Source organism: Equus asinus, chromosome 21, assembly GCF_041296235.1.
Source record: "Equus asinus isolate D_3611 breed Donkey chromosome 21, EquAss-T2T_v2, whole genome shotgun sequence".
Lineage (NCBI taxonomy): Eukaryota > Metazoa > Chordata > Mammalia > Perissodactyla > Equidae > Equus > Equus asinus.
This window is the reverse complement of record NC_091810.1, coordinates 50675970-50701476: the sequence shown is the minus strand read 5'-3', so window position 1 is coordinate 50701476 and position 25507 is coordinate 50675970. Positions and strand designations below refer to the sequence as shown.

Below are 25507 nucleotides of genomic sequence, written 5' to 3'. Positions count from 1 at the left end.
CCAGGCTGGCCCCACATTTTTGTACTTTTTGATGTTTGAAACCATATGTATTTTTAGTCAAAAGTTGGATTTTTTTTAGTTTTAAAAATATAAAGAAATAAAAAAGCCCACCACACAAGGTTGGTAATGTCTTTGTTCTATAGCAAGCTGAAAGAATACCTTACCAAATGTGTGACTTACTGCCACTGGCCCCAGACCACTATGAACCTTCTTCAACAGGCACAGGATTTGTCAATAAACAACATGAACACTTCACTAAGTCTTACTGCCTCTGACAAAGGCATGCAACATTTCAACCTGCACAAGTAAGTGTGACTCACCTGACCCATGCATAAGCAGAAACTGCTGTCTCCCTCCCAGACAGTGCTTCTCACCAAGACCCTCCTCCTTTGCCTCAGAGGTCTACCAACCAATTGCTAATGACCATCACCAAAATGTCCCCACAGTTTCGCAAAAGACCGTTCAAAACAGAATTCATAACTGCTCCACAAAACTGCTCCCTCCTGCTGGATCTTTCCATTATTTGTACTACTATGTGTCGTGAAACTCAGGCTCAAAATTCACAGCATCACCTTCAACTCCCCTCTCTCTTGCAGCTTCAACATCCAGTTTTCAAATACAGTTGATTTCGCCTCTGTTATATTTCCCCTATCATGTCCTCGATATTTCACCTGCTACGACTTCCTGAATCAAACTATCATCACAGGATGTTCTGCATTCAATCCTCTGTCTTCTAGTTCATCTTAGGTACTCAGAACAAGTAAGTCTTCCCAAAGCCGACTTTGGGCCACTTCATTTATTGTCATAGGAAGTCACCACAATTTTTTGAATAAGGGAGTAAGGTTTAAACATCTTAAGGGGGTATTTGAAGCTAGGGTTCCAAACAACTTTCTAGATTTGTTCTTCCGTTATTTCTTGCCACATATGTACGGATGGCAATCCAATGTCCTGTGCAGACCAGAGTCACAAAGGAAGCAGAAAGTAAGAGATGGCAGAGAAAAAAGTCTCCAGAAGGGAAAGGAATGGAGACACATGTTTAAGGAGGAGCCGAGGTCCTGAGACACACAATCGCTGCAGCACTTCCTGCAACTGGATTCCTAGTCAATAAATACCTTTTTTAAAATTTGAGTTCCTGCATTTCCATTCTTTGAAATTAAATGATCTTTAACAGAGTGTTCTATAAACACTCGCCATTGTTCTTCTAACTAATGTGAGATGTCTAGGATTCACCTTTTTTTTTTTTTGCATCCCTTTGCCTGGAAGCCTTTCCCTCTGCATTGTTAGGCATCCTAGGCTTCCAAGACCACCCCCTCTAAAAAGTTGCCGTGATTCACAACCCTCTCACCCCCTCTCCACCCTAACTGAGGCATAAGTTGCTTGAGGATAATGACAATATCCAGTGCCTAAATAGGGACTGGCGTATGGTAGGCATATTGAATAAATGAATCTTCATATAATTTTATCTACATAGCATTTAGCAGAGTCAGTATTCAAACATTTATTAGGTGAATGGATCAGTGAGGTTTGCCAGTCATTTGAAATTTTTTTCTACCAGCATAAACGTGTTAGTGTGAACTAGGATAAACTTTTTCTGAAATAAACAAAAGTCTTCACTCCTTAGCACCTCCAAGGTGTATGGCACTGATTGGGCACCTGAAGGTCAGTAAAAAGGTGACACAATCTTATCCATGAGGAGCTTACAGTTCTGCCACAGCTAGAAACAAGCAACAGCACAGAATACCTGAGTTCTTGTCATCTTGGAGTCATAAGAAATCATAGAGGAAACACGAAGCTTCTTTGCCAATCTCCATTAAAAAAAAAACCTGTCAGTCTTCAAGGGTCCTTTCCACTTACACTTCCCTTAGAAAATACCCATTTCTAACTTTAAGAGAAAATGAGTGAAAAATTTCATTAAAATGTACTGAGAGGAATAAATAATTCCTCTCAGGAAAAGAGGTTATTTTGTTACAAACAACACATGATTTAAATTCCCATTGATTAGCTTGTGAATCATGGTCCTTTGTGCTCAAACTGGACTCACCACCAACAATAAGATCCATGGGGGGATGGGGGATGGGGAGGAGAAGAAAGGGCCGGGAAGAAAGACACAGAAGGCAGCCACAAAGACTGCAACATTTAGCTGTTTATTAAGTACAAGTCTCTCCTTCTCTCTCCTCTTTCCCTTTCTTCCCCTTCTCCCCACAAATCCTCCCAACACACGTACAGAAAGAGAAAACTAGAAGCGAGATTTGGTCAAACATGAAGAACAGAAAAGAATATTAAATAGTCAGCTTTAAAAGGCGCTTTTTCAGCTTAAACAAAAGTAAAACGTTCTCAAGAGCAAAATGGAAAACAGAGCTTGCATCCAGACCGTGCAACTTAATGAGTGGAGGTTAGTGCTGATAAACCTATTGTAAATCTACACAGTGACAGATTTTCAAGCAGGGAAATCAATCAGTTGTGATTGGATGATTTAGGGCTCAGGAATCATCTGGCTCAAACCAACAGGGAGCCGAGGGTTGGGAGGATGGGGGATGGGGTGGGCAGGGTGACATGAGGTCATGAAAGGGGTTCTATTTCTTATGTCCACCACCCTCCGACCCCATCCCACCCCCAACTCAATCAGCCACATCCTCAGTCTACACTGTCTGCCACGCTAGCAGACGTTCAGGTTGACCCAGCCAGATTCACTTTGTTCACTTTCTTGCCTCCCTCCCAGCAACCTTCTGATGCAAGGGAATTAAGCTTTCCTCAGGCAGGCAGACTCCAGCAGTAACAAGCGGCCTAACGCTCGTTTCGCTAATCTGTCACTTTGGTTCCTTCCTTGCTGTCTGCTTGTTCCCCATGGAGGCAAAATTTAGAAACATACCATCACGTGGGGTCTCTTCACACAGGAACGATGGAGTGCTCTGGGTTGCAATGACCTCAATTTCTTTCTTCCCTGCTAGAGCTGTCTGTCCTGGCTGTTTCTCACCTCCCTGGCAGACTTGGGAGCACAAATCTGTTCTTGTTTCACGAATATCTTCTTGTCCTTTTCCCTTGCTACTTACTTCAGGAGGCTGCTCCAGCTTACCATGGAGATGTGCCTTAGCAGTGCCCAGCTCCTTCTTCCCAGAGCTGCTGCTGCTGTTGCTGAAGTGGGTCAATTCTTCTCTCTTCTCGGCCACTGGTTCCTTGCAGATAAAAGGAGGTACCTCTTCAGCAGACAGGATGGGCAGTTCCCCAGGGTTCAATACGAAGCTAGCTGTCTGTTCCTCAGCCACTGTCACGGAGCGCTTCATGGCAGGAGCCCCCAATTTCCTGGGCATGGGACTCGGCTCTGGGCTACTGGTAAGAGGCAGCAGGCCAGAAGAAATCTCTTCTCGGGCAGGGAGCTGAGGATACTTATCTGCAAGGTTGACAGCTGGGGGAACTGAGAGGTGAGAACATTCAGACAGAGCCCGGCGCATTGCCTTTTTCTGCTGGGGGCCTTGGTCAAGCGAAGCCCCCTCCTCAGCAGAACTCAACTTCTCCAACTCCTTATCATGGTCTCTGATATGAGAGCTGGCATTCAAATATTCCTGGGTGAACTCCACCATAGTGATTGGTGGAATGGTAGTGGGTGAATGCTCAATAGTAGGGGCTGGGTGGGCTACAGCCACTGGCGGTGAGGACTCACATTCAAGCTGCCCAAAGTTATCACTTACCACCCCAATCACCTGGCAGCCAGGGGTGATGCCATTCTCCTTTCCTGGAATTGCTTCCCTTGAGCCCTGAGAGCCTTGAACCACTGGATGAAAGTTGGGGTTCCAAACACTGGTTTCCTGCTCCTTCACATAACAAGTAGAGATGTCAGCAGCCCCAGGGAAATCCAGATCTGGCTGGCTCTTCGTCTCTGGCCCATTCTTCCCTGCCACCATCCCCTGAACTACAGTGGCTTTGTTTTCGTCTGGCTCCTCTCTGGGTCCCAAATGGAACTCAGCTGTCTTCTGGTGTACTGAGTTCCCCTCTGAGGGATGGCAGGTTTCTGAAATCACATACCTGCTCTCAAGGTGACCCGAGGTTGCTTGATAGTCCTTGTCCTGCACTTCAATGCTGAGCTCTTTGTCTAGCTTCCCCTCAAAGCGGCAGAGCTTATTCTGCTCCAGGAAGCTGGCATTCTTCACGAGCCTGTCTTTTAGCTGCCCGTCCATGCTGACATTCAGCCCCATTTCATTCAGTTTGCCCTCTGTTCTCTGCCACTCAAATCCAGCTTGACTGATTTCTTTTGGGGAGTCCATTCGGCACTCTTCAGGCTTGCCCTTACAGAGCTGCCCGTAAGCGGCAGTGCGAGAGGCTGGCTGCCTGTCTGAGAGCGACATCATCTCTCCCACTGCTCTCCCGCCTCTAGCTCCTGAAGCTCTAACACCACCTACGATCACACAGAGCTGGCAGTGACATCACACCAAGTCCCCAGTATTCACAACAAAACCCATCTTTCCCCCAATGTTCCTCTCTCCTCACGTGGTTAGGTGCTTAATTTATTTACTAGCATGAAAGAAAGAATGAACGAACGAAACAGAAAGAGAAAGGAAGGAACCTGCTACTCTGCACAATCAAATGCCACTGTTAAACTGGAAACGTAATTTCCTGTTAACTAGCACTCTGTTTAGATCTGCACATTAAAACATGGTTTGGTGCCAATCTGGGTACGAGGATAGTAATTATTCTGGCTTTCACTGATACAGATACACGTTATACCCACACATTCACTTATCTGACACTATGCCCACACTTCCACACTCACCCACTCAAAAAACTGTTTTAAAAATAAGCAAGACTCATTTGCCAATCCTCAGCCATAAAAAGAATAACGATTCCAGAAAATTGCTCAAAATTTCACCTTAAAAAAAAGACCCTAATGTATTATCAAAATTGGAGGCATTCATTTCTCAAAGGATGAGTGGGTCTGCTGTCATAGCAACTTATCAAATTCACTTGAAAACTGACTTGAGTGGAGTCCCCCAAGCCCAGTGAGAGCTTCGTCTGTAGCTCTGCATTGTGGAAGAGTTTAATAAAGGGTTCATTTAAAGATTTCAGCGATCAGGGCTTTGGGGACAGGTACCCCAGGTATAAGACATTTGTGTGACAACACATCCCTCGTACTTTTACTCCTGCCCTGCTCTCTCTTGGTTCCTTGAACAAACTGGGTCTCTCCCTCCCGAACCAGCCCTGCTCTTTCCAGCCTACTGATCGCTTAGTTGCCATGTGAACACACTGGGGCAGCTTTCTTCCTCTGACCTCTGAAACTTTGGGAATCCATCAATCTGTGACTTGAGGTCTTATCTACCCATCAGAGCTGACTGCCCCTACTTAATTCAGCATGGTCCTTTCCTGCACTGGACTTTGAGCTTACAAACTGTACATTCAGGACTGAAGGATCTATAGAAGAAAATTCTCCAAAAAAAAAAAGTTGCACTGAAAAGTTAGGCTATACTTGACCTTGAACAAGCTGATTTTTATTGCCTCACCTGTAAGTCACCATCATGTACTAATATAGAATACTGTGAAATATTCTATCAAGACTACATGAGGGGCCGGCCCATTGGTGCAGTGGTTACGTGCACACGTTCCGCTTCGGCAGCCTGGGGTTCACCAGTTCAGATCCTGGGTGCGGACATGGCACTGCTTGGCAAGCCATGCTGTGTAGGTGTCCCACATATAAAGTAGAGGAAGATGGGCAGATGTTAGCTCAGGGCTGATCTTCCTCAAAAAAAAAAAAAGACTACATGAGATGTCTTTGTCCAAGATGAGGAATAGCCAGGTTGGAGTTTTTTAAAGCCATTTGCCGTCAACTGCAATGATTTGATTATAGTTTTCAAATAAAGCTTTTAGAAACAAAGGGCAAGTTAAGATTGTTCCACCTTTGGTCTATAAAGTGTGACGAGATTACCAAGGCCCAGCTCAGGAAAGTTTCCTTAACTGGAACCTCTGTCCCCAAGCACTCACCTTTTCTACTATACATACCACTCACATAATTTACTCAAGTCCCCAACTAGAGTGCAGGAACCAACCTTGTATGTCTTTTCATTAACTTCAATACGTACTACGGTGCTACATTCATGGTCAAGAGTGGCAGTGTTACACTGCTGAAAAAAATGTGAATTTCCATTTAAACTCTGTCCTGAACACAAACTGAGTTTCTCCTTCCTCTTGATCTTAAGTAGTTTAGTAGCAATACATGTCAAAGCACAATAATAGGTTCATTGGCAAGGAATCAGGGTCACCTTACTCTATGGCAAAGCTCTCACCAATGGGGAAAAAAAAGAGGAGGTTCGTGGGTTCAGAAAGTCTTGGTGATGAAATATGGTCAAATTTTGGCTTTCTTACCTTTTTTAAATACATATATTATAACTGAATAACATAATTAAATATGTACAATATACGTGAAAGTTATGAAAGTCTGATGGGGAGGGTGTTGTTGCAATGTAGTCACAAGGTGCCAGAGGCAAACTGTTAGAACACACCTTAGAAATCATATACGCCTCAACAACCTCACTCAAGCAAAACTAGTCACACTCCCCCAAAACACACACACACACACCCCACACCCTCAATTTACTGACATCTTCTATCTTTGGTTTGTGGGAAAAACATAATTTGGCTTGGAGTCAGAACACCAGGTTGTAAAATCTCTGCCACTTAATAGTTACGATTCTGAGCAATCATTTAACTGCTCCTAGCTTCAGTTTCTTCATCCATAAAATGAGGGGAATCTTTACGGCGCCTTCCAGTTTCACAGTTTAACATTCTTACGTCTCAATAAAAAGGTTGAAATGCACATTCAAGGAATCATGGGTCTACAGCCAAGTCCAACTCCAAGTGTGATTTTAACTTGGGGCTCCAGTAGCCAGGATGTTCAGTACACCCCAGCCCTCACCATGCAAGGGTGCCACCTGTCGGCAGAGGCATGACTGAGGATGAAGTAGCATGTGTGAAGAAATCAGCAGTCTGAGTTGGCTGCCACATTCTGAAGGGGGAGAGAAAACCCTAGGTAAAGAACAAGCATGGACACTTGTTCCTCAGAGTCAAATGATTTTCAGTTCTAGCAAGCCTACCCAGACCCTCCCCACCAGTACCCAAAAAAACCTAAGGCAATGACTAAAATTGTAAGTTCCTGCTACCTTCAAATCTCACAGACCCTGCCCCAACGAGTCTATCCATAAATAGAAAACTGCAAAATGGGAGTCAGCCAAAAGACCAGGAGCAGAAGCAGGAACCAGTAGAACTAAGGTGGCCAGTCAAAAAGGAGTACAAATTCTGGACCATAGTTCATACTGTGGATCAGAAATGTGGTTAGCCTGAAGGAAGATAAAGATGAGGTCAGCATCTGGCTACTTCACCAAGCAGGAGTTACAAGGCTCAAGAGTTGGAGAGTTAGAAGAGGCAGTCTGGGTGGGGGGTCAGCGGCCATGAAGTACAAGCCCAGATTAGAGGCGAGTGCCCAAGACACCATGTCAACTAGATGCTCGGGCATGCACATAAGCTTGGAGTCACCCAGGGGTCTGAGAACAAAAGGCATAGTAAGGGGACACCCACAGAATCCTTCCCTCAGGTAGGCGTGAAGTAATACACATAAAAAGCATTTAAAAAGGTAGCTAAAACACAGAATAGCTTAAAAAAATTAAGAAAATGTATTCAAGTATGGAGTAGGTTTTACCACTCCCAATAAGGAATATGACGTGACATGATGAAGCATAAGTCCCTGGACTGGAGAATTACTACATGAGATCTCTCTGATTAAAAAGGTAGGCAAACAAGACATAGAAGCAACCTAAGTGCCCACTGATTGATGACTGGATAAAGAAGATAGGGGGTATGTGTGTGTATATACACAATGGAATACTACTCAGCTGTAAACAGGATAAAACCATCCCATTCACAACAACATGGATGGACCTTGAGGATATTATGTTAAGCAAAATAAGCCAGATAGAGAAAGACAAACTCTGTATGACTCCACTCATACGTGGAAGATAAACAAACACATAGACAAAGAGAACAGATTAGTGGTTACCAGGGGAAAGGGCGGTGGGGAGTGAGCACAAAGGGTGAAGTGGTGCACCTATAAGATGACTGACAAACAATAACATACAACTGAAATTTCACAAGGTTGTAAACTACCATAACTTCAATAAAAAAAAAAAAGGTAGGTAAAAACAAACTACCAACTATAAGAAATACCATAAAAACCCTCATTTCAATAACTAATTAATGAACAAGAGCAAAAGAAAAGGTAGCTCTCAAAATTGGAGGAATTGCCTAAAAAAATAATATCCCGTTCTCCAAATCTCTTTTAGGACAAGGATCATTCCATAAAAACAGTACTGTAAGGACTCTGAAGTATGTAGTACTACAGTACAGAATCAGAATGCTAGAGCTCCTCTGGGGCCGGCCCGTGGCAGGTGGTTGAGTTCGTGTGCTCTGCTTTGGCAGCACAGGGTTTCGCGGGTTCAGATCCTGGACGCGGACATGGCACCGCTCATCAGGCCATGCTGAGGCGGCATCCCACATGCCACAACTAGAAGGACCCACAACTAAAAAAATATATGTAACTATGTACCAGGGGGCTTTGGGGAGAAAAGGGAAAAATAAAAATCTTTAAGAATGCTAGAGCTCCTCTAACTTAATCCTCTCATTTTACGAAGAGCAAACGGGATCCAGAGGGCAAAAAATGAAATGGTTTGTCCAAGATCAAATGGTAAGTTAATGGAAAAGTCACATAGAAGATGCCTGGTCTCTGAATGCCAGTTTTCCCACACCACTGAGCAAAAATTAATCTTAGTCACTGGACGCCTCTCCTTTTAAATGTTTCTTTTTTTGCTCAGTTAAAAAAAGTACTTCAGGGGCCGGCCTGGTGGCACAGTGGTTAAGTTCGCACGTTCCACTCTCAGCAGCCCAGGGTTCACTGGTTCGGATCCCGGGTACGCACACGGCACCGCTTGGCAAAAAGCCATGCTGTGGTAGGCGTCCCATGTATAAAGTAGAGGAAGACGAGCATGGATGTTAGCTCAGGGCCAGTCTTCCCCAGCAAAAAGAGGAGGATTGGCAGCAGATGTTAGCTCAGGGCTAATCTTCCTCAAAACAAAAAAAAAAAGTCCTTCAAGTTTTCATTGCAATTTTAATTTACCTTTTTGTGATCAATTCAAAACTCCCAAATTAATGAACAGTGTGTACGCACGTGTGTATATGTGTATGTGTTTGGGGGGACAAAAGCAAGTTTGAAATAAAGGAGAAAAAGAAGCAATGCATTTAGTTTTAGTGTCTATCTTAACCATGGTCTTGTTTTGTTCTAATTATGCAAAGAATGAGGAAGGTGTGAGTAATTTATTCCTTAGAAATCTTCTGTTACTACTGTCCACTCTCAAGAGAACTTCGATTTACGTTAATGTCTTTTTACAGTGCCTCAGCCCTGTGAGCTTCCCTTCATGCTGCTTTTGAGTAGGCAGGCAGGTCCTCCTGCTTCATTAAGAAAAGGTGGAGATCCAGAGGTTTTTACAGAGGGGAGGGGACAGAATGGCTTATAGTATGATTACACTATTGCTTTGCAACACATACCAAGGAAGAGATCACATGGAACAGGAATTAATAGGTTTCTTCTTCTCCAAATGAGGTGAATGCTACCTGGATGGCAAACAATGGGGAAAACCTAGCACAGAATAATTAGTAAAATCTGAGGATAGCTCTGTCAGTGCTCTCTAGTCTAATTCAGAATTAGAGGCATAATCTCACTCAGCAATGCACATTCTGAGAGACAGCTGCAGCAAGGAACTCAAACTTGCCCAGCCACAGCAATATTTTATCAAGTTGATGGATGACAAACTTACACGAAGTCTTAAAGGCTGAGAATGCCTAGGTAAAAAGAAATGTACTTAAGAACCAGAAGACTTAAATTCTAGACAGTTGCCACTGGAATTCCTTGCCTCTAGGCTCTACTCTTATTCATTCAGAACTCACTTAAATGTTACCTCAGTGAAGTCTCCTAGGCCCCACTCCCAAAGTGACTTCTTCGTCTTTTTGCACTATACTTGCTCTAACTCTTCTTAGGACTCAGAAAGTGCACCATAATCTTTTATTCACGTGCCTTTCCTGGGAGCTTCTACAAGCCAGGAATATGACCTGTCCATCTCTGCCACGCTGGTGCCCAGCATGGTATTTGACACACATTGAGTAGGCTCTCAAAAAAGTTCTGCTCAATGGAAGGATGGAGAGATTCCTTTTACACTGATTCTATATCATTTGACCTGATCCTTTCCATTATCAAACTTATCCAAAGAGGCACAATTTGGAACGTCCTTTGGGCTAAAGATTTTTAAGTTCCATTCTGTCTTGAGACTGAGCAAAGTGCATGGATTCCCATGTGTCTGGTCACAAGGCAGTTTCTAAAGCTTTTTTATCAGACCACATAACGACATGTCAAGCCTCCAAGGGTGTTGGCACAGCCTGCAGGTCTCTCATCTCAGCAGATGTTTCTGTATTGCCTTGTGCCTTGAGCTAGTACTCAACCTCTTCAGGGCCTTGGTTTTGATACGCTCTATAACTGGTTTCTCTGCATTCTTATCAGTTACCAAGGCAACCAAGAATCTTTCCAGATTGACCAAATGTTCCCTGCTATTGTCTCCAGGAAACAACTTCTAATAAATTATCATTAGAATGGCAGTCAATAATTCTGGTTATAATGATTGATGACATTCTTCACTAACAAATGCTGAAGGTTGTGAAGTTGCAATCCAGTTTCTTACCTGGAAGTAAACGATGTTTGTGTTTATATACACATACATGTATGCAAAAACATTTCAAAACCATATTTTACTAAATTTCAGAAACATTTCTTAGTACATGTTTAACTCAAAATCATGCTTCTCCCTGATTAACTTTCACAAGTTGGGAAGCAAACAGATGAAAAAATTGAAGCTAACAATCTCATTTATGTGACCCTTGATAAAGATAATTTGTATACTATGCCCTACAAAATGGAGGCTGCCCCAGTAGGAGAACCCACACCACAAATCTAAACCTAAGTCAGCCTGTACTTTTAGGAAACATCTGTTAAGCAAACCTAATATACACCAGTCACAACCCTCCAACTCAGCTTTAGCTAGCTGACCTGACCCTAGAAAACAGGACCCGCTGGCCTTACAGGGAAATCCCTGCCCTCCTAGCCAACGATGCCCTGCGATGGCGCTGCCTCTTCGAACACTCTTTTTTTAAAAAAAGATTTAATTTTTCCTTTTTCTGCCCAAAGCCCTCCAGTACATAGTTGTGTATTTTTAGCTGTGGGTCCTTCTAGTTGTGGCATGTGGGATGCCACCTCAGCATGGCTTGACAAGTAGTGCCATGTCCGCACCCAGGATCCGAACTGGCGAAACCCTGGGCCACCGAAGTGGAGCGCGTGAACTTAACCACTTGGCCACAGGGCCGGCCCCTCAAATGCTCTTTAAAACTCTCTCTTGCCTAAAATCCATCAGGAAGAGTGCGCCCTGCTTGCGAGGCGCTGGACTCCCCCAATCCATGGATTATTTTCCCTTGAATAAAGGACACCAAACTAGTTACTAAACTGTATTATTTTTGTCATTTGACAACTTAAAGCATTAAAATGCTTATAGATTAAAAGCCCTTCAAAAAGTACATCTTGAAAATTCCAAGGCTTTGCTCATTTAAGCATGTATTGACCCTCCCATGGCCTCCGTGTAACAGAAAAGAGAATCATCAATATAAACTAAGTAAAAACACAATCTCCTCCCCGAATCACCTCCAGCATAAAGTCTAAGATCCTCTGCTTATGGAGGCACACATGACTTCCGGGACCCAGTAAGAGCTTACCTTCTTTTCCTCAAGCTCATCTCAAAATGTTTCACAGAACTCCTTGCTTCCCAAACTTGACTCATACACTAGTCATAACCAAACTGTTTGCTACTCAAACATTCCATGCACTTGTAACTTCACGATACCTTTACACAATCTACCCCTAGAATGCTTTACTCTGCTTTGCTCTACAAACTCTTAGCCATGTTTCCAGACCCACTCAAATGTTACCTCCTCCATGAAGCCTTCTCTTGCTCTCCTAAGAGGACTGAAGTCACTTTCTGCTCTGTATTCCCATAGCATATAGCTCACATTTTTATTACAGAACTTCTCTCACTAGAGTAAAATTATCTGTGTATCTCCCCACTCTAGAATCCTTAAGTAGAGAATGTGCCTTATTAATCTACCCTTAGAATGTGGGAGTAGGGGCCGGCCCTGTGGCCGAGTGGTCAAGTTCGCGCACACTGCTTCAGCGGCCCAGGGTTTTGCCGGTTCAAATCCTGGGTGTGGACATGGCACCGCTCATCAGGCCATGCTGAGGCAGCGTCCTACATGCCACAACTAGAAGGACCCACAACTAAAAAAACACACAACCATGTACTGGGGGGATTTGGGGAGAAAAAGCAAGGGAAAAAAAGTGAGAATGGGGAGAAGAGAAAATGTAAATAAAATGGAAACCAGTTAAAAAAAAAAGAATGAGGGAGTAATGTTACTCGGTGTCTGTTGAATGAATGAACTAAATATTAAAAACGCCAAGTCATGTTGAAAGTCCACTATTTGCAGAGCAAGAGGCAATGTTTATATGACAATTAGATCTTTGTCTAAACTTATACAAATTGCCATCATTTTAAAAACTAAATAATTTCAGAGCCAGCCCTGGTGGTCCAGTGGCTAAGATTTGGCACTCTTACGACTATGGCCCAGGTTCGTTTCCCAGTCGTGGAAAGGATACACAAGCATGCACTGAAGCTTTAAAAAGAAAAAAAACCCAACAAATTCAATCTGCTCACAGCTGAGATGATCTGCTTCAATGTCACAGGTAAAAGTAAGAATGGAAGTCCTCTTTACTGTCCATTTCCCATTTTAAAGAAGTAAATATATCTGCAACACCAAAACTCAGAAGCTAAGTTGTTTATATTTGTTTTCTGAATCCTCCAATGCTATTGTCAGTCAGAGGGTAAAAGTGACTGGTGAGGGAGTGTGAGGCAAAGAACTTCCTTTTAAAGCAGAATAATCAATATTTGCTGGATTCATTTCAAAGAATATTTAGATGAGCTGGCTCAAATAAGAGGATTAGCAGCACAGGACTGTTTGAGAGTTAAAAGAGTTTAAGACAGTACTGAGCCTATAGTAAGTTTTAATAAATGGTAGCCATTTTTAGTTGCATGACATATAGAATTTCCCAATAAATTTCATTAATATACAGCTAGTAAGAAGAAGAAAAATAAAAAGTCAGCCTGGGTGGTCCAGTGGTTAAGATTCAGCGCTCTTACTACCACTAATGGGGTTCATTTCCCAGTCAGGGAACCACACCACCCATCTGTCTGTTATTAGACTGTGGTCGCTGCGTATTGTTGTAATGCTGAAAGCTATGCCACCAGTGTTTCAAATACCAGCAGGGTCACCTGTGGTAGACAGATTTCAGCAGAGCTTCCAACTAAGATAGCGTAGGAAGAAGGACCTGGCCACGCACTGCCGAAAAAATTGGCCATGAAAACCCTGTGAATAGCAATGGAGCACTCTGTCTCATAGAGCACTGGAAGATGAGAGGATGGTGCAAAAAGACCATGCAGGGTTCAGCTCTGCTGTACACAGGGTCACTAGGAGCCAGAATCAACTCAACGGCACTAGCAACAAAAACAAAGAGGAAAAAAAGCCAGAGGATGAGAAGGTAAGTGGGAAGAAAGCAATAAGGAAAGGAGCGTCACAAATAGCACTACAGTTAAGAAAAGAGATTACCAAAAGGATATTTCTCCCATTGTAAAATCATAGCAAGTTCTAAGATTACAAACGGGTTTTTCATCTGCTGAGCATATTTTATTTATGTGCAAGGGCCTTGAAACTGTTAGGATTTTGGGTTTACAAATTACTTAAAGTTTCACACCAAGAGAATTTCCCACTATAAACTGACATTCCCAGCTGTTAGAAAACAGTTGATGGGCTCAAGCAAACTAAAGAAAGAAATGAAGCCAGATAAAAATGAGACCAGGCTCTTGTTATGGCAAAGGGAAGGGCCTATCTATAGGAATCTGTGATAACTGTCCCACTCACAGAAAAACACGCCAAGTGCACTGTCACTTACAAGGAACCAATGTGGAGCAGTGACACAGACTAGCATCCAATACGGAGCACCCTTTCAAACTTGCTCTTCCCTTCACAAAAAACACAGTCCCACAATGAGTCCTTTTCTAACAAGTTGAGCTCACATTTCCTGAAGTATCTTTCCTGCCTAGAATAATACATAATATGTGAAGAAACTTTCTGCTAAAATTCCCCTAAACTTGAGAGTGGAATGAAAAAATAACAGGAGAGGAAACCTTAAGCTGGAAGAGACTTAAGCAGTATACTTCCTTTTCCTACTTCCAAAGAGGGAGACTAGCAAAAGATAATTCATTCATAATTCAAAAAAATGTCATGAGGCATTATATATATGTAAAGCTCTATAATGGGTGTTAGGAAGTACATATGAATAAATCAAACACAGTCTCTGCCTGGAGAAGAAAACGCTAGACAGAGTCAAAATATGTTGTTGGACAAAAATACTCAACACAGAAGACATCAACTCACTCTAGGATAATCTATACATTTAATGAAATGTATGGTATACATTTTTGTATATGATTTCTTGTATACATGTATTTCTTGACATACATGATTTCAAGAAAAAGACTGACTGGATTTTTCCCCCCAAAACTATACAAGCCAATTCTCAAGTTTATATGTAATAATGAACAAGCAAGAATAGTCAGGAAACTTTGAAAAAATGTAACAGGGTGAGAGGTGGGGCTAGACCTATTAGATACTAAAGTATATAATTAAGCCACATTGTGTTACTGAAGCCTGAATGGAAAGACCAATGGATCAGAAAAGAAAGTCCAGAAATAGATCGAATACATACAGGAATTCAGAACATGACAAAGGTGGTGATTCAGTGGGAGGTAGATTATCTAAATAACAGTGGGAAGACTAAGTAATCTTACCTTACACACACACAGAGAAACAAATAAGCAAATTCTAGATTGACTGAAGATTCAAAATGTGAAAAATTAAAAATAGAAGAAAAAATATACTTTTTTTGCTGAGGAAGATTTGCTCTGAGCAAACATCTGTTGGCAATCTTCCTCTATATAGTATGTGGGTCACTGCCACAGCATGGCCACCGACAAGTGGTGTAGGTCTGCACCCAGGAACCAAACCTGGGCTGCTGGAGTGGAGCATGCTGAACTTAACCCCTAGGCCATGGGGTCAGCCCCAAAAAAATATTTTTATGAACTCAGAGTAGGGATGGCTTTTATAAACTTGATAATATACAAGGAAGTCATTAAATAAGTAAAACACAAAATAAATCTATGCCAAGAAATAATTTTTCACCTATTATATTAGCACACCTAACAAAAAATAAATATCACACCTGTGGAGAAAGTTCAGGGGAACAGGTATGGTCTATGCTGAGGGTGAGAGTATAGCTCTGGTACATCTCTGTGGCCCTATGGGGAACAATCTGGCAACACCTATCAAAATTACAAATACATGTTCTTCAAACCAGAGATTCTACCCTAGAGCCCCTTTTTATTATACAGATGTACTTGTTCAAGTATGACATTCTATATATCTTATGCACCTTGTTTCTAATAGAGAAAAACTGGAAAACACCTAAATGTCCATTAATAAAGAAGTGGTAAACTACATTAGGGTATATCCTTACAATGAAATACCATATAACCATTAAAAAGACTGAAGCCGCTTTCTTTGTACTGATTTGTAAAGATCTCTAAAATAATTAAGTTTACAAAGCAAGACACACATCAGTATGCATGATATGTCTCATTTATATAAAATCAGGAAATATATATGTTGTTACTTCCTTTTTTGGGGGGGGGGGTGAGAGAGCTTGGCCCTGAGCTAACATCTATTGCCAATCTTCTTTTTTCTTGAGGAAGATTGTTGCTGAGCTAACATCTGTGCCAATCTTCCTCTATTTTGTATGTGGGATGCTACCACAGCATGGCTTGATGAGCAGTATGTAGGTCTGCACCCAGGATCTGAACTGGTGAACCCCAGGCCACCAAAGCAGAGCATGCGAACTTAACCACTATGCCACCGAGCCAGGCCCCACGTCATTACTCCTTTGTACATAAATTGTCTGGAAGGATGCATAAGACACTGTTAACACTGGTTGCCTCTCGAGAGGGAAACTTCGATGGGGGTTAAGGGAGGGAGGCAGACTTACATTTTACTATGTACTCCTTTGTACCATGTGAATGTACTGACCGATTAAAAAATTAGTTAAAAAAAAAAGTTTAAAAAAAACTATTAAAGTATAGATTGTCCTTGGGGGGAAAGATGTGACGGAATTTAGAGAAGAAACAATAAATTTTGCCCAAAACCTATCATCCTCCCCATAGCCACTCTGCCAAGACCACTCCTAATACACAGTCTGAGTGTGGCCTGGCCAAGGCAGGGGCCCGAAAGTTCTGTAGCATCTGCCTTGTTTCCTCAAGAATCAGAATAAACTCTCTTTTTACATTTCTTCAGAAATACTGAGCAAAAAGAGATGGCTAGATTTCAGAAAATTTACATGTTACCCTTTGTACCACTGCTGAAACTGAAGAACCCGTCTAGAAACTAAAACTAAAGAACTGCATAGAATGCTGGAAGTCTTAACGAAAGCTGGAAAGCCCTCTCCATATGACTCCATTTCTGCCTTGGCAATATGGTAGCTAATAGAAGGATGATAAAAACAGAAAAGATGACAATATCTTATGCAAATAACAACCTTTAGCATTCTCTACTCACATAGCACATATTCCTTACTGGGTACAAATTCATGCACAGCACAAGCTTTACCCAAAACAACAAGTCCACATCATGCAGAACAGCATCCCATGATGAAGCCTCTCCAAAAGCCTAACTGGCCACTAAGGCCAACTGGTGTTTTTTTATTTCTGGAGTTAGTAGCTGCATCATGCAAGCCGGGAAATAGTGATTAAGGAATAGCATCATTTGTAGGCTGTGAAAAGGCTCAAAGGCCAGAAAACATTTTCTGAAGGTTAGGCTCAGGGAAGCCATGATTAGATGTATACTTTTCAGGGGAAAAAAAAAAAGCTAACATCTCTAAATCTTAAAGGAATCATCTTGTCAATCTCATTCTAATTACTTGACTGATTAGAGCCAAACAGGGTAAAATTATGAGGAATCCTACATAGGCAAGTTTTATAGACTTGCCCATGGATATAGACTATGTTTCATGGATACAGACTATGCCTAAAACTCTAACACACGTAAGTAACACCAGTCTGTGAGCAGCAGACTGGTCAAAGATGTGGCTACATCACTGAGAGATCATTTCCCACTACTAGAAACACAAATAAGGTCTGTGCCTACCAATACTGGTCAGAGGCTACCGTTTCCTCATAAAGGGTAGACCATTTCTATTTGTAATCCAAAAGCAATTTGGGTATTTAGGCCCACCAGCACAAGCTATTCATATGCACTGACCAAAAAAATCCCCCATGCACACAGCTAGACACGATATGTTTCCTTCCTTCTGTGAATCTTTATACAAAATAATGATTCAAATTTGGCTATAAACTTTACAAATAAGAGGTACACTTCTTAAAAAAAATTAAGAATAGTGGATGGTGACAGGCCTTCTGCTAAAGGATTGTTGTTTGAAATTCAATTTCCCCTGAAACTCAAGGTTCAGTGCTAGGTAAAAAGGCATGCAACCAAGTCACCAGCCTCCTCAAGCTGGACACAAGGCATGCCTTGGCTGCAGAAAACACGTAATTAGCAGTTATAAGTTTTCATGCCAACAAACCAACTGATTAACAAGGATGATTAGAGTCTGGATGGAACCAAAGCACAAGCTCTTTGCCTTTTTGATGCTGACTCAAAAGCCACAAGCACACACTTTCCCCATGGCAGGTTCCTACCGCGGGACTTCAGTGGCTTGGCTCTCTCTCGTTCCTGGATTACAGACTTTGGCAGCAGTGGACTAAGTCCTCTGGACTTGGTAGGTCTCATGTAGCCTTTCATCGGTTCTGCCATTCTGCTCTTATCTTCCTTCTTCCCTTCTCCTTTCATTGGTTCAGATTTTTCTGTCATTTTGTCAGGTGCCTCCAAGATCTTATCTTTGGGTTCTGGGAGTCGAAGACCCTTAGAAGCAGTCACAACTAAGTTATCTGCCACACTTGCAGGAGTGGCTTCAGCTGTGCCATCTATGAAATCTGACTGGAGTTCTGGTGTTGCCAAGGAAGCATAATCCAATTCTGTGATTTCAGAAGCCAGACTAATTCCTTCTGATTTACCCTTTTTACTTTTTGGAGGCAAAAGAGTCATATCTCCCTCATTCTTTAAACTATCTGGGCCCTTGGAATCTCTGTCTTCAACATTTTGGTCCTCACAGAAACTGGGCTTCTGTGCTTTGTCTCCCAGTAAGTCAGGCATTTGAACCGGAGCAGAACCTGCCTCAGACTCTTTCTTTTCATTTACTGAATATGTGGGAAAATTATTCCTATCTGCACGTGCTTCTAGGACTCTGACCACACCTGGTAGGCTTTGGTCATCTATAGGCACTCCAGAACGATGGTGCCCCTCTGCTAGCTCTGTGATTTTCTCTATTGAATGCTCAGATGCACCACCAAGCACTGACTCAGATTCTCCTATCACATGCCCTCCATCTAACCCCGCTTCATTTTTCATGGGATCAGGAAGCTCACCTTTATTCTTAAGACGGTTATCTCCATGACTGTTAACTGTTTCTATGGCTGCTATAAAAGTTGGGGTAATTCCTCCTGTGCTTGCAGAGGGCATAATAGCAGAAGGAGCCTTGGGTCCTTCTTGATCTGGGACTCCATCTTTGCTGCAATTATCTACCACTAATAATTTGGAAATCTGGGCTGGAATTGTCTCCTGCCCACTTTTGGCCAAAGCGTCTGGAAAGGAATCACTCTCCTTCACTACTTGAGGAGTAGGAATGGACAGTTTTTCACAGGCTGCTGATTCCTGAGTCTCTAGAGGAGGTGACTTATTCATCAATCCTGATGGTGTTCTGGGGCAGGTAAATGTAATATTTCTATTTTCGTCCACATAGCCCATTCCTTCAATTCTGTGGTCCCCTGTGGTTTCCATGGGAACATGTATTTTTGTTGCATCTATCTTATTCTCCAGAATGTGCTTCTCGGGAAAACTATTTTTAACTTTTTTACTTTTTTCATCATTATTCAGTTTATTTGGTTTGTCAGCCACTGCAGTATGTCCCTTGGCTGGATCTGTCTTATTCTCCTCAGACAGTACTGAAGGAACAAATCCTGCCCCCTGGATTTGGTCTTGGCAGCTCATCTCTGTCACTTTGGCAGCTGGTTCAATAACAGCAGAATCCTTGACTGTGTTTATTTTGTCCCCACCAACAGCCCCAAGCTCAAAAGAATTAACCCCAACATTTTTACCTTTTTGGTTAACTACTTCCACTGTGGGTGTATCTGATGTATGTGAGAACAAAGGGTCATGATTTACAGGGAAAGTGAGTCCCAATTCTTTGTTTTGATGGGAAGTACTACCAGCAACTCTATCCTTCCCTTCAAAAGGTGGGTTGAGGATTTCTTCCTTACTCTCCATGCTAGCAGGCTGTGTGGAATAATTATTTTTAACCTTTTTGTTTTTGCCTTCACTGCTTTTTTTTTTAGGCTTTTCAGAAATCCAGGGAGCTGCCTCATGATCCATCCAAGGACACTTTCCTTCCTTGCTCTGGTTACTAACACCTGTATCTATGGCTATGTCTCCTCTTTCTGTTCTAGCACTAGAAGTCTGAGTCATGCCTGACCCACTTCCCAAAGGAATCAGTGTCTGCAAGGTGCCTGCCACCTTAGAGTCAGTTGTTTCCCTAGGCTCCTCCATCACCACTGCCTCAGTGACATCAGCCATGGCTCCTGGTTGCTTTGAAGCTTCTAGCCCCAACTCCTCACTCTTATCCCCAGTAGTCATTCTTTCAGTTTTAGGGGCTGGCTCACTTGGCACAAGAACAGCTCTGCTGTCCTTCTGGCTGTCTAGAGGAAACGGCAATTCAGATCTCGCTCTTACCTTCCCAGAACTCATTCTTACTTTTCCAGAACTTCCCCTTCCCTTCCTGCTTTTGCTGTCACCTGCTGTTCTCTTAAAGGGTTCATTCCCTAGCCCAGGAACCTGAGCTAACACCTTGTCCTGAAGCTGCTCGGAAGCAAAGATGCCGATCTCTTGTCTTTGCTTGGGAAAAGCTTCTTTTTTCAGTTCTTTCACCTCTTCAGCTCCTTCAGAAAACTCTTTCTGTTTGTCATTATGTAGTTTAGTCATTTTACTTTCATCATTCCCTTCTTTTAGATTATTTTCTAATGGATTACTAGCTGTTAAAGTGGGTAGCAAATTAAGCAGTTCTTTTGCTGCTGTGGGTTTTGAAACTCTACCTGTAGCCTCTCGGTTCAAGATAGGAGAGCAACACTCTTTGGATCTGATCGCCAAAGGAATTTCTACTCTGTGTGCAGAAATTTCTGTCAGGGGTCCTTGCAGATTGACAGAGCTTATTGTCTGGCTTTTATCTACAGAAGTCTTCAGGGTGGGTGTAGTCTGTGGTCTGCATTCATCTTGCTGCAGCGGTTGCTGGTTTTGGCTCTGTGGTACTGACTTGTTACCTTTGACCTCTCCCTCTCCTTTCAGCTTCGGCTGAGAATTTACTGCATTTTGGGGGGGTTCTTCCAAAGGACACAAAGGAACACTGAGACTCTCTGAGACAAAGTGTTCAGCTACCAGTTTGGATGCTCTGAAGTCAATTTCAGATTCCTTTTTCAAGTTTGCTCTGGATAGCAGTCCATATTCCATGCCCACAGTGGTAGACTGGTTAGGGAGAACACCTGATTTTTGTGGGTCAGCTGCAAAGAGATGACCTTTAGGCTCGTCTGCATTGTCATCATCCCAAGGTCCCCCAGCCCGAGGTTGAGAGTATCTCTTTTGCTTTGGTTTCTTCTTTTTTTTCTTCATCATCATGGGTGCGCTTTCTATATCCCAGGCCTCCCTGCCAAGATCCCTCTGGGGTTCAAGGAAGTCAACAGGAAAAGTTTTCCTTTGGTTCCCAGGCTCACCACAGGAAGAAGAACCAGAGACCCAAGTGGACTGAGACAAAGGGCAGGGGCCCAGCCTGGGATCAAGAGTCTTCCGTGGAGAAGAGACTCCTAGCAGCTCAGGAGGCACCCTGGCAGGCCTGGGCCGGGTGGGCCTGCGGTCACTGGGTCTGCACACTTGTTTGGCTTGTGTGGGAGGGGTACCTGCAATATATGAAGTTGGCTAAAATTCCAAACAAAATACTCCTTATTATTGTTTCTTTTTAAAAAGTCCATTCAGTGACTTATTTAACTAGTCTATTTTCACCAACCACATACTCATTCCTTCAGAATGTTTTCTGAAACATTTCTTACCTTTAACTGGGATTAACAAATATTTAACAAAGATCATCATCTCAGGTAAAGTTTTTTTTCAAACATACTTACAAAATATTTGAAACGAGAACAGAAATTCAAATAGAGATCTTCTAACCTCTATAATAAGCACTTACTGTCCATAAATCTCATCTGGTATTTATATTTGTCAGTATTTTTAATAGGTACATAATTCCCAAGTATGCAACAAGATGGTAAGCTCTTGGCTCTTTTTGGTGACATTTATTCATTAACTGAATGAAATATACATGATTTTGGATAGAATTTATAATTCTAAGAGTCTGTCACCAATATTATTCTCATTACTTGTCAAACTAACCAGATCGATTTTCAGAAACAGACCAGAAGGCCAGACTTATGCTACTTTAAAAAAAAAAAAAAAGAGAGGAAAGAAAAGAAAAGGAAAAAAGATACTGAATTAGTATCTTGGCCAGGGAAAAATTTTCATCATTGCAGAACAAGAACCTCCTACTTGAAAGACAAATGTCTTAGATTTCAATGTTCTGTTCCTAAATGTACTTCCTAAAAGACAAAGAAATAGACATTATGCCAAGTAGTGTAATGAATTAAAACAATTAGGATGAGCACCCTTGGAAAGATTTCAGGAAGTCAACCGGTCCGACCTTTGCCTCCAAGTCAGTGCAGTGTGGATCCAGGATTCTGGAAAGAGTCCTATTAAGAGCAGGTCTAGAACAGCTCTTGTCAAGCCTGACTTAATGAAATGACTTCAAAGAACATTAAAATACTTACATAGTACTTTTTTGTTCTCATCTTTACCCCTCCCATGGCCACCAAATCCTACCCTTCATTAAACACCTCAGGTCACTTATTGCTTCTCTCCAAAACTTGCTAGGCTTTAGCCCTCCACAACACTTATAACATTTAATCTGGCAACTAATCAGCAGCTATTTGGTGCCATCTCATACTATTTTATTCAACTATCATATAAATCTTTGGTTTCAGAGTTCTTGCCTAGGAAATTCTCTCACCACCCAGGCTATAACATAATAACACAAGGGCAAGACCTAGACTTAACTATGTGCCTTAGGATGGTGTATTTCATACACAATAAGGATTTAATAAATGTTTACTGTATTTGATGTTATATCAACATAATTGATATAAATTGAGTCACTAAAACAAGATTTAAACAAAATCAAATGTTTATTTAGCTCCTTCTTGGTGTTAAACAGTGTGCAAAGCACTAGAGATTCTAAGCGAAATAAGTCATGGTCCCTGCCCTCAAGTTCACATTCTAATCAGTCACAGAAAAGTAAGCAGAGAATCATTAAGTTGATAATCACATACACACAGTTCTGGCTTACTGTCAAAAACCTGTGATCTTAAAGTTCATTGAATAAGTGAACTGTAAGTTAGAAAGTATCTTAGAGCAGTGCCTCTCAAAGTCTAACGTACGTAAAAATTATCTGGGGAACTTGTTAAAACGCGCATTATGATTCTGAAGGTCTGAGGGGGAACCCAAGACACTGCATTTCTAACAAGCTCCCAGGCAATGCAGATGCTGTTGGGCCATAGAATGCACTGTAAGCAACAAGGGTTTACAGAACATTTGACCAGTTTATTCCTCTTACAACTGAGTAAGTGAGATATATGAAAGTTAAACAACCTGCCTAAGATCACACAGGATAGAATAGTGAACAGATGAACTGGATTAAAATTTAGGTGTCCTACGTTGATGTAATGATAATTTTTAAATATGTAACAAGCTGACTTTCTAAACAAGACAAAATCTGTCTAAGAAAGAAAACGGACTTCATAAACAATACTGCTAATTAACACCATATAACCAGGGACAATGTCTATCCCATCACCCCATCACTCCCAGTTTCAGTTGTTTCAGAGCCCACTTTGTTTTCCTAATTTACCTGAGGTCTCTGAAGACAGTTCAGAAGGCTGACTACTGACTGGTTTCTTTTGGTCTAGTTTCTCTGACAGTGAATCCTCATCTGCTGGCAAGCTGTACTTTTGGCCCGTGGCTGTGACTGGTTCTAAAGGTAACAGTGAAAAATACACAGGTTTCAGAGAAGCACTATTTCAGCTATTTCTCCACCTTTGAGAAATTGGAAACAGAAACAGTTTTTGAGGAAGGAGAGATGCTCCTATGAGGGCAAAATAGAACTGGTGTAGTAGTTGGAAGGTGGAGGAAAGGCTGACTTTAGAGGTTTTTGTTTTGTTTTTTTAAGATGGGAAAAATAACTGTTCATACGTTGGTGGGAATGATCCAATGGAAAGGGGAAAAAACAGTGAGAGGCAAGAAAGAGGAGAATGGCTAGGGCAATGTACTTAAGTAGGTAGGAGGAGAGAGGAGCTAGTATAAAACGGAGAGGCTGGACTTAATTAGGAGCAGGGACAATTTCCTGATAGTTACAGGAGGGAAAGCAGAGTTTATGGATACAGATACAAGTAGTTAATTAGACGAGGTAATGGAAGTTTGTGAATGTTCTCTTTTATTGCTTCAATTATATGAAAAACAGGAAGATCAGGAGAGAACAAGGATAGAGAACGTGTTGCAGGAGAGTGAAGGTAAGAAAGAGTTGTCTAAGAGAGTAGGAGTGAGTATAAACTTGCAAAGTATAGTTGACTGTCTTTTATTTGGTATGACTTTGTCCCTTACCCTTCTGGAGACTACACTCTGGTAGAAAGAAATACCAAGAGTAAGTGTAAGTCCATACCTGGTGAAATCATGGAAGCAGGAGCAGCTGACTGCCCCTCATCCTGGAGAGATTCTAACTGGGAATCCTCACTTATTTCTTCCTGTGTCCGTGCAATTTCCATGTCCTTGACTGGAACTGGTGCCACCTCTGAGGGTGGTGCAACATCCTTGGCTGGAGTCACATTGTTGGTCAGGGTCACCTCTGGACCAGGGGGCAGAGCCACATCCTTAGCCAGGGCTACCTCTGTTTTTGGAGGCAGAAGCACATCCTTGACCCGGGCTACTTCTGTTTCTGGGGACAGAGCCACATCCTTGCCCAGGGCCATCTCTGTTTCTGCGGGTGGAGCCACGTCCTTGACCAGGGCCACTTCTGTTTCTGGAGGTTGGGCCATGTCCTTGACTGGGGCCACCTCTGTTTCTGGGGGCAGTGCCACATCCTTGCTTAAGACCACCTTAGTTTCTAGAGGCAGTGTTATGTCCCTGGTCAGAGCCACCTCTGTTTCTGAGGACAAGCCCACCTCCTCAGCTGAGGATTTTTCTGTGGATGATACAATGTCCTTAGCCAGTGCCATTTGTATTTCTGAGAGTGATTCTACAACATTGGCTTGGGCCATCTCTCTGTCTGTGGGTGGTACTATGCCCTCAGCTGGGGCCAAATCCATTTTAATAGGTGATGCTCTCTCTGTTTCTTTGAATACTACTACATCCTTGGCTAGGGCTACCTCTGTTTCTGTAGGCAGTACCATGTCCTTGGTAAAACACACATCTGTTTCTGTGGGCGACAGGACATCCTTAACAGGGGCTTCTTCTGTCTCTTTAGGTGGTACCATGTCCTTGACTAGGGCCATATCTGATTCAGTGGATGATTCCATGTCCTTGGCTAGTGACACATGTGATTTGGTAGGTGATTCCATGTTTTTAGCCAATGCCACCTCTGTTTCTGCAGCTGGTGCCTCGTCCTTAGCTGAGGTCATCTCTTTTTCTCTAGATGATGCCATGTCAGCAGTCTTCAGTCCCATCATTTCCAATGCTTTCATTGGTGCCCTCTCTTCTGCTGATGCCATTTCTACCTCCTTGGCCGGCTCTAAGGGAAATAAGTTGGAAATTTAGGACCCATCATGGTCTGCCTGTAGCTCTGCATTCAAAACTTACTTTCTTAGAGCATTAGGAGTAGCTGGTTTCTGCGACCATAACACTCTAAACATAACTAAGAAACTGTCCAGTTAATGCATTTGTGCCTAGTCTTTGACACTCTCAATACTTAGAAGAATAGCATATCAGGAGAATATATAGTGGAGGAGGAAAGGCAAAGGAGAGAAAAAAA

The 25507-nt window shown here is 42.3% G+C and overlaps 1 protein-coding gene across 50 annotated transcripts in view; it reads right to left on the bottom strand.

Annotated features, from left to right (window-relative positions):
- MAP4 (microtubule associated protein 4) overlaps window positions 1-25507 on the bottom strand; it is a 186364-nt gene that overhangs the window by 28267 nt on the left and 132590 nt on the right. For 29 of the 50 annotated variants that reach the window (XM_070492486.1, XM_070492492.1, XM_070492495.1 and 26 more), the window contains 3 exons: window positions 24203-25267; window positions 23396-23518; window positions 17979-21338 (listed from right to left, as the gene is read on the bottom strand). In XM_070492486.1, coding sequence (XP_070348587.1) covers window positions 17979-21338; window positions 23396-23518; window positions 24203-25267 — 4548 coding nt within the window. The remainder of the gene's footprint in view (window positions 1-17978; window positions 21339-23395; window positions 23519-24202; window positions 25268-25507) is intronic. The other 21 variants (XM_070492515.1, XM_070492519.1, XM_070492516.1 and 18 more) reach the window with 1 other exon arrangement.